A 9,352-nucleotide genomic window follows, 5' to 3' on the forward strand; every position below is an offset into this window, starting at 1 on the left:
CGTGATGGGAACTATGGTACTAGATAGGCCTTTCCATTTCAACAGACCCCTATAAATTGTGTTTTTTTTTTTTTTTACACTTTATCACAAAAACAGCAAGTAAAATTTTAGATCTTTACCGGTCTGAATACTGTTTACAGTAAATGTTTTTCAGGGATCCAAAATGTTTGTACTGTTTGGATTCCATACATTTTTGGAAAAAAAGAGGAAACTGTGACTTTATAAACATAGCCTAAAAGATGTCTGAAGCCTTAGTTTGTGTTATGCAATGTAGTATGCCTTTGGCATCAAGGTTTTATGGTGAGTCTAAAATGTCAATCTCTATCTTGTGGTAAACGTTTTTTTTTTCTATTTTCTGTTATTTCAAAAGAACAATTCACTCTATGAAAAAAGTTGATCAATACAAGTCTGTATACGAGCAACGTGGCCCAACAGCCTTGGGCTTATCCTGCTTTCTGTCGCATGGAGTGACTAGGAGTATTTCTACTCCCCCCTAGATGAGATGCTAGTCGATCGCAGGATTACCCCAACATTAAATTCGCTGGTTTCCATTTATACACCTGGGTGGAGAGGCACTGTCAGAGTGTCATGCCCAAGAACACAAGAGAATGTTCTGGTTAGGGCTTGAGCTCGGATCGCTCGATCCTGAGTTGAGCGCATTAACTATGAGGCCATCGCGTCTCCCACATTTTTCATAAAAATAATCAAGGCTAATTTAATCCTACAATAATTAGTAAGAAAAAACAGTTTATTCATTCATTTTATGACAAAGTTATTATCATTTCGTTACATTTGACTTTGTGAATTTAGTATATATTTAAGACAGTTATCCATTCGCAAACAATTTTAATTTAGTAATACGCATAAATTGCAAAATTTTTACTAGTTGTAGCTGACATCAGTATAGTTCTTAATCATTTTATTATTTACAAATTGAATAGGGCTGAACTTGACGTGGTTTCGCACAATCTAAAAAAGGTCTTAAACTTTAGTCTTCTTGAAAAGGGCTTGAATTCAGTTAAAGGAGCTCAGTCATGGTATTCTGAAATTTTTTGGCCATGCACAAAATTACATTTAAGTCATCTTGTTATGGATAGAAAGAAAAAGAAACATGTTTTATTTGCTACAATATACATTGTAAACCTTATTCATGACTTATAAAAACTATTTGCATTTTACGGAGTTTTTACTGACTGCAAGAAATTTCTCATTCTGTATTTGTATATTTTCTACTATTATCATTAAGATCGACAGATTTGATTACAATATAACAGTACATTCCATGCATTTTTCTTCAAGTCATTTATCGATAACGGTTTCTGCCTTCGTTTTTCGATTTACATGCTATTTACAGGCTCCTTTTTCAATTTCCATGTTATTTACAGGCTCCCTTTTTTGATTTCCATGTTATTCTCAGGCTCCCTTTTTCCATTTTCATATTATTTACAAGCTCCCTTTCTCAATTTACATGTTATTCGCAGGTTCCCTTTTTCAATTTACATGTTCTTTACAGGCTACCTTTTCCCATTTTCATATTATTTACAGGCTCCCTTTTTCAATTTACATGTTATTTACACGCTTCCTTTTTGGATTTCCATGTTATTTACAGGTTCCCTTTTTTGATTTACATGCTATTTAAAGTATTTTGGCAATCTCTCTGCCTTAAATTTACAAAAAAAAGTTATTTCACAAGAAATTTACAGGCTATTTACAGCATTTGCAGGAACAGTTTACATGTCATTTACATGATCTTAGCCCTTTGCTTTAAACAATTTACAGTGTTTTCTCCATCATTTACATGTTTGACTTGAAAATTTACATGTTGTTTGGAGCGTCAGAAACATGTAAAAGAGGAAAATCATGTCAATTATTCTTTACGGTCTCTTTTGGATTATTTACATGTTAATTACATGTTATTTATATACTCTGTAAATTTTCAACTTTTCCCGTGGATCTCTGTTTTTAGATACAAATTAATTAAAAATGGCTTTGCGGGCCCGAAAAAAGATTCCAGGACTTTCGAGAAACGGGACGTCTGCAAATTATGTGAAAATTTTTTTAGTTCTCCCAACTCAAATTTTTGTTGTAATACTCTATTCTGACACTGGATTACTAAGAACTAAGAGGAGTCACAAAATTTTTTCATGCCTGATTTTCGTTTTCTTTTTCCTTATTTAGGTAAAGGTCTCCGAGGAGGCTCCGCCCAGGTCAGCGGCTACCTAACCACCTTTTTTCTTGGTGTGCTTGGGAGCCTGGCCCTCACAGCATAAATGGGACTTCCCTGGCTGCTTGCTTAGCTGTTGCTAACTGGAATCTTTTGAATTTTTATTAATTGAAATAATATCTGTAAACTTCCCACAAGTTAAAGTCTTTACACGCTTAATTCGATGATTTATGAACTGGACTTCACTAATTCAATTAAAACCTGTTTCGATGTCATAAAAGACTTGTAAGGCCCACTAATTTCTGCAATACTGGTTAAGCTCAAAACAGGAAAAACACTATTTATTTTTAAGACAAAACATTTACATATCGAAGAGAAGACTTGTATATGACAAATTTCTCAAGTCTCTGTTTGGCTCATGAACGCTATGGAAATATTTTACATTGCTATGCTGTTTGTTTACAAATATTTTCATGGCTGTTTACAAATATTTTCATTGGTTGAGTTTAGTTTCCGAGCTTCTAACCAAAGGAAACGTCTGTTTTAAACTAGCATTTGGTTTTTTAAAGTGTATTTATGCAATTAAAAGTCTCTCTTCGAAAGTCTGGGTCTGCAGATGTGTTTCGCACCAGTCCGCAAAACCAAAAGTTGTAAGACTGTAACGAGTTTCTAAAGCCAGTGTTGTGGTGCGTCGGCGTGCAAGTTAAACACTAAGTTGATTAAGCTAAAGTGGTAAAGATCGTAAAGTAACCACGGTAACGTTGTTTTTCAATTTGCTACGTCAAAATGTCATCGATTTCAAAAAACAACTGTTGCGCCAGTAGATCTATCCTAGCTTTACCATCTGCTTATCAAGGATATCTGGTGACATTTAAATTGATGACGTCAATGGCAGTAAAAGGAGCACGACCATTAAGTGCCAATATATGGCTACTTGGGCGTCAAAGGGTTAAAAGAAGCAGGATTACGTCACATGCTCAAGATTTTGCGCATGTGACGTATTCATTAAGATATATGCTCAACGTTTTGGTCGCGGTTAAAAGGTATGACTCGAAAGGACATCATTAAATATTCAAAACAATGACGTCAGACGATGCGTCCCGAAGAAGTGGTTTTTTTGAGGGAAGAAAACACCACTGATTTGACAACTAATTACCAATGATGGGTAAAGCTGATGAAGGTAGGTAGATAACAGAACGACAAATTTACAAATATTATCCAGCTTTATCAAGATGCACCCGTGAGATAGCCCCTTTAAATTTAAGTGAACTTTAGTTCACCTCTCGTACGATGTAGGTCGGTAAACTTGTGTAACTGGTAACACACAATGAAAAAAGGCCTCAGTTATTTTTTGTCACTGAAAAAGAAGCGTTTGTTAACATGAATAAATAACTTCACCGCAAAGATCAAGCCAAAAGGAATCGCTGTGTGGAGTTTTAAAGCTACATTCCTTTCTAGGTACTAGAGTAAATTACAGGGACATGTATTATCTAAAAATCGTAAAAATGAGGCTAGACAGGCCGTGGTGATTTTTTCCATACAAATCTTGCAAATTTAGATAAGTCACAGCTTTACCATCTTTAAACAAGTACCGAAATGTTTCAGTGTATATATGTTATTTGCCGGCTTTCTGTCGGTCCGTATGGTGAAAAACTGTGACCGAGGCAGCATTTTCAAGCCCGAGGTCACAGTTTTTCACCATACGAACCGACCGCAAGCCGGCAAATAACATGTTTATTTTTTTTTTCCTGCAGTAACTCAGATAGTAGACAAAGAAAGATGTATTAAAAAACAGATTTTTTTCGAACTACTTTGTGTTAGTTGCATTTATTTCACTAGTTAAGTTCTCCAAAATTGCTTTTCCGGTGTGAAATTCCGTGCAAAGTTTGAAGTTTTACTACAGAAACAATTTCTGTCAGTCGTTGCTTTTGAAATCACTTCGTCACTTTTCTACTGTAAATTGAATAGCAGAAGGCGAGGAAATTCGTTAAGTGTATTCCACAGCAATTCTTCTAATTACAGCAACGATCAGAGAGGTAAACTCGACTGAAATTGACTCAAATTTTACGGCGAGAGAAACAAAGGATTACGCACCATTACAGCGCCAAGCTACAAACAATTAAGCAGACTCTCACAACTTCAAAACACTCAATTGAATTTACTTAGTGACTTTCCTTGCCATTTTCAAGTGAACAGAGATAAACTTGCATTGACTAATCGTCTATGGATGTGCAAAAAAGGCAAAAGATTGACGATTACCGCTAACTTTTAGGAGCGAGATTTAGGCAGCGGGAAAAAATCCGGCCCGTGGGCCGTATCGTAAAGAGCTGGACAGGTCACGTGCGTATGATTAGCCAATCAAATTCGAGGATTTAGGATTCCGGCCCGCTCAGATGCTTGAGAAAAAATAAAGTGTGTTATGCCACTTCCTTGTGATGTTACCCGGTGAGTGCTTGTAGAAACTTGACCAGATAACGGAAGTCAATGGCAGCCATTTTTGCATAAGGTTCGTAGGGATCCTTTACACGTGAAGGCAATCACAATTTGTTTGTACTTTTTTTCTTTCTGTGTAAAGATCTCAGAAAACACGGAGAAAAGAAGAAAAAGGGCCTCTGAGCAACTCAGGGATGACATTACAAATGGAAAGGCGAGGGGAGAAAAGCAGGTATATGTTGAATTTCCACGGGATTCCTACCATGCTAATCATTTTTAGGACAGGTATGTCTGTTTGTTAAAGGCCAAAACAAGTAAACAGGTATCGCCCGACCGCTACATTTTGTTACAGAATACACGAAACAAAATGATGCCTGGAGTAAACAAAATTCTGCTTTTGGGCTACAGGTGGCTGGAATATCTCAAAGAATCGACCCAAGAATAATGGAAAGAATACAAGCTTTCGCCGGGAATGGTGTCCGAGATGTAAACGAGATGAAACGTTACATCCATGTGTATTCAAAGAATAGTCTATTTCCGTGAAGCACACCTCCCCTTAAGTCTAATAAACGCTTCTGCCCCAGCAAGAGTACCCTAAAAAATCGCATGTACAATGCAGTTATCAAATAGCGTTTTGGCAAAGGTTGACCAGGCGAACCTCATTGAAAAAATCAAAGTTTGGCGAGCTGAAAACAAGGGTGATTTTCGAATTTCGTCCCTATGTTGACCCAGAATTCAAGGATGCCGCCGCGGACAGTGAAGACAGTGTTGAAGAGGGAGAACTTGAAGCGGACGATCTGGAGGAAATGATAGTGGACGATTGCACCTCGAATAAAGGCGTGCTATTCGTCCACAAGACGAGCTGGCAACGACGTCTCCTTAACAGATATGGGAATGAGCTGTCCCTTTTACATGCCACCTATAGGACAACGAAATATTCTCTGCCCCTCTATTTCCCTGTTTTACACACGAATATGGAATGCAAAGTCGTAGCTTCGTTTGTAACACAATCGGAAACCACTAACGCTGTTAAAGAAGATTTGTCTGTCATTAAGAAGTGGAATCCTGATTGGGCTCCAAAACACTTCATGGTTGATTATGCTGAAGAAGAGATTTTGGCAGTGGAAGATCTTTTCCCAGGTACCTTTGACATGAGTGGAAATTGGTAATATCGTGGGTTTTTTGTTTGATTGTTTTGTTGTTGTTGTTTGTTGAAATATACTTTAGGAACATCCCCGGTCATAAAATAGCTTAGGCACAGCGCATACAGAAGAAAAACAGTTCAGCGCATGCCCGCAATTGCAATAATGTGTAGATCGACGTGTTGATCGAGGCTGCCTTATATTGGACAATAAAACTACTTCTCTTTTATTAGAATGTCTGATCTACATATGCGACTTTCATAGAGATCAGGCGTGGGAGCGTTTGCTGTCAAAAATCAGCAACGGAATGAGCCATTTAAAGACGAAAGCCCTGGCTGCAATGAGAAGGATTGCCCGTGCAAGCACAGTTGAGGTGTTCGAGCAGAGGGTGCAGCTACTTAAAGACGACGAGGAACTTTGGGGACAGTCTCTCTTTAGAAAGTGGTTTGAAAAAACTTGGCTGAGACAACACAAGGTAAGTCTATTTTCCCACTGTTTGTTAGTGTGACTTTACCTCCAGCGACTCGAATGCATTATTTCATTTTTAAGCGTATATCTCTTGAACGTTTTCCAGATTCAAGACTAGTCGAAAAACGGAATTTATTTAAAGTGATATGTGTGGAGAAGTTTTCTTCCCAACAAAGTGGACTACCGGGTGATGGTAGTTCTGAAAAGAACTGTCGTTGGTGACTAACGTTTCGACAACGTGAGCAGAAGTCTCCTTCAGAGTCAAGCGACTCACTTGACTCTGAAGATGATAACAGTTCTTTTCGGGATCAACCATCACCCGGACGATCACTCCAGATTAACCACTGATAATCCTAGGTTCAAAATGTTTCCTTAAAATGGACTACCTAGTAAGGCATGCGCTAAAATAAAAACTACATGCCTGTGATGTTTTATTTATCACATTCCACGCGTAATCCGCTACAACAAAACTACAACATGTTTATACTCATTCTTTTTGTTTGTTTGTTTTTTTGTTTGTTTTTCAGCGCCGGGTTTGGGCATACCGCAAAGACAGAATACTAGTCAATGTCAACATCAACAATGGCACCGACCGCCAAAATTGGGTTTTAAATCAGAATATTTGGTGGGAAGACGTAACTCCCTTGAGTACTATGCTTAGAATTCTCATAGAAGAGCTTCTCCCAGAAAGCTGCGACAGGTAATACACTAGTTAAAGGTCATAATATGAGTCCGTAATATCACGTCGTTTAAGTTGCTCGCGTCCACACGCCTGTAAGAAAGAATCCCAGCCAACGATTTTTTTTCGAAATTGCCTCTTCTGTTTTGTTCACTAGGTCATTCCCGAGCGGTCAAACCCCCTCTTATTTTCCCTCCCACCCTAAAAAAAGAAATTTAATGGGGAATTAGCCTTTTAACCCTTGGCGGGCTGTAAAAGAGATTTGAAAAAGAAGTTCTGTTCAACAACGGTCTGAGGGTAAGTACCTCCAGCAGTTTTCACCTTTTAGGTGCTTATATCAAAATAATTAGTACAAGTGACATCAGTAATAACTGATAGCAACGAATAATAAATTGATTAGCCAGTGACCTGTCATTGATTGATTGATTGATTGATTGATTGATTGATTATCAATTAGTCAATGATTACTCATTTGTGTCGGTTGGGTTGAATAAATTTACCTCGAGTTTCAGAACAAAAGTCATTTCTGCAGTTTTACTCCCAACAGTTATGTCGAAAACAATGTTAGACTTTCCAGTCAGTACCGCCAGTATAATGCTGATGTGCCACATTATCTGCACGATCGTCCTCCTTCGCTTGTCAATCACTTCTTGGATAGGCCGTCTTCAGCTGTCGAGATAGGCCAAGAATGCATTCAAGTGAGAGATGAAGAACGAGGCACATTTAAAGTTAAAAGCTTGGATCCCAACACCCAGGGTTGCTGGTATTGCTTGTCGTTTGATGATGGTGAAAGAATGCCACATTGTGAATGTCTTGATTGGGAGAAGCACCGCCCTCCTTGAAAGCACTTCTTTGCTGTGTTTAGGTATTTCAAAGGTTGGGGATTTGACAAATTCCCTGCGCATTACAGAAAATCTGCTTTTTTAACTTTGGACCATGTTGTCGTGTTTCTTAAAGAGCCAATTGCTAAAATTGACGAGGGAGAGGAAGCGGAAGATGCGATACCGGAAAACAAGGCTCGTGACTCAAATGTGATTTTCGATGACGAGCCTTCAAAACTTCCCGATAGACAGAAATCATGTAGAACGTACCAAAAAGGGTGTGAGTGACTGTGGTTTTGAAACTGAAATTGTCTCAATGGATTTAGATTACAAAGCTGATCCAGTTACATCCGATCCTAACCCTGCACCAAATTCAACTACTCCCACTGGGTTACTGGAAGCTAAATCCACTACATGTACTGAACCTAATGTTAAACCTTGCGTTCAAGTTGCTCCTAAACCACAGAACCAACCTAAAGGAGACTGCGACATCCAGTGCACTGCAGTACCACCAGCTACTCCCACTGCAGTAACACCAGCTACTCCCACTTCAGTAACACCAGCTACTCCCACTTCAGTACCACCAGCTACTCCCACCGTAGTACCACCAGCTACTCCCCCTGCACTACCACCAGCTACTCCCACTTCAGTACCACCAGCTGCTCCAAACTCTGTCCTTTCCAGCACAGCCAGTCCTATTATTATTGACGATAATTCTCCTGATCCTTGTTCATGGCTTGAAAACTGCTTTCCTGATGATCCTGATAATAAACTTGTTCTCTACCCTGAAAGCAAAGCAAGCATCTTAAAAGAGAACTACTGGCTTGCTGATTCAGAAATCCATGCAGGACAGCTGCTTCTAAAGAAAGATTTTCCTTATGTAGATTGCTTTCATGATCCAGCAATAAAAGGTTCACTTGTTGTGCCTGCAACATCAGAGTTCGTACAGATTCTGAATACTGTGTCTCACTGGGTGTGCCTTAGTACAATTTCAACAGCACGTAGTACTGGCACAGTCAAAATCTTTGATAGCATGTATCAAAGGCCCAATTTAATTGCAATAGAACGCGCTTGTCGTATGCTGATGTATCCCGGTTCTACAGTCAATTTCATTAACGACAAGGTCCAGAGACAAGTGGGTGCCAATGACTGTGGCTTATTTTCACTGGCCTTTGCAACTGATCTGAGTCATGGCTTGGACCCTGTCCATCTAAGGTATGATCAAGGATCTACGCGGCAACACTTTGTTAACTGCCTAGAAAATGGAGCGATGAGGCTATTTCCCAGAACAACACGAAGAATACCTTTTCATTTGGGCTGCAACAAATCTGCTGTGCTATTTACTACGTAGTGCAGCTACAAATGCAAAACATGGTATCATCCCGCATATGTTAATGTACCAGCATGGGCAGTAAACAGTGGTAAAAAGTGGAGATGTAGCAAAAGCAAAGATGCTACGCAAAGCAATACCTCTCAGCAAAATCTGACTGAACGGTATTGGCATTACATGTACGTAGATATATTCCACTAAATTTAACACCTCAACATCCCTTCCAGACAGCTCCCTCCCCCCCCCCCCCCCCCTATGCATTTGACATTTAAATTTTCAGTTTGTCAAATGCCCCTGCCCCTGCCCCTGGGACAT

The 9,352-nt window shown here is 39.1% G+C and overlaps 2 protein-coding genes across 2 annotated transcripts in view; both read left to right on the top strand.

Annotated features, from left to right (window-relative positions):
* The window catches only part of LOC149095628 (protein kinase C-binding protein NELL1-like), a 31,514-nt gene extending 28,971 nt beyond the window's left edge, over positions 1–2,543 (top strand). Inside the window, exon 13 of the mRNA XM_089281845.1 lies at positions 2,179–2,543. Within this exon, the coding sequence (XP_089137971.1) occupies positions 2,179–2,270 (92 nt within the window). The 3' untranslated portion in view covers positions 2,271–2,543. The remainder of the gene's footprint in view (positions 1–2,178) is intronic.
* A 5,384-nt stretch (positions 2,544–7,927) lies between these two features.
* On the top strand, positions 7,928–9,058 carry LOC149095630 (uncharacterized). The gene has a single exon (XM_089281846.1). The coding sequence runs from the start codon at positions 7,928–7,930 to the stop codon at positions 9,056–9,058; it is 1,131 nt and encodes a 376-aa protein (XP_089137972.1).
* Positions 9,059–9,352: the final 294 nt, after the last annotated feature.

The sequence above is a fragment of the Orbicella faveolata genome, unplaced genomic scaffold (genome assembly GCF_042242905.1).
Source record: "Orbicella faveolata isolate gen_17 unplaced genomic scaffold, um_ofav_v1 contig_5, whole genome shotgun sequence".
NCBI lineage: Eukaryota > Metazoa > Cnidaria > Anthozoa > Scleractinia > Merulinidae > Orbicella > Orbicella faveolata.

What these genes read in the sequence shown, in the direction of transcription:
- LOC149095630 (XM_089281846.1), top strand. Translation starts at nt 7,928, where the DNA reads ATGACGAGCCTTCAAAACTTCCCGATAGACAGAAATCATGTAGAACGT.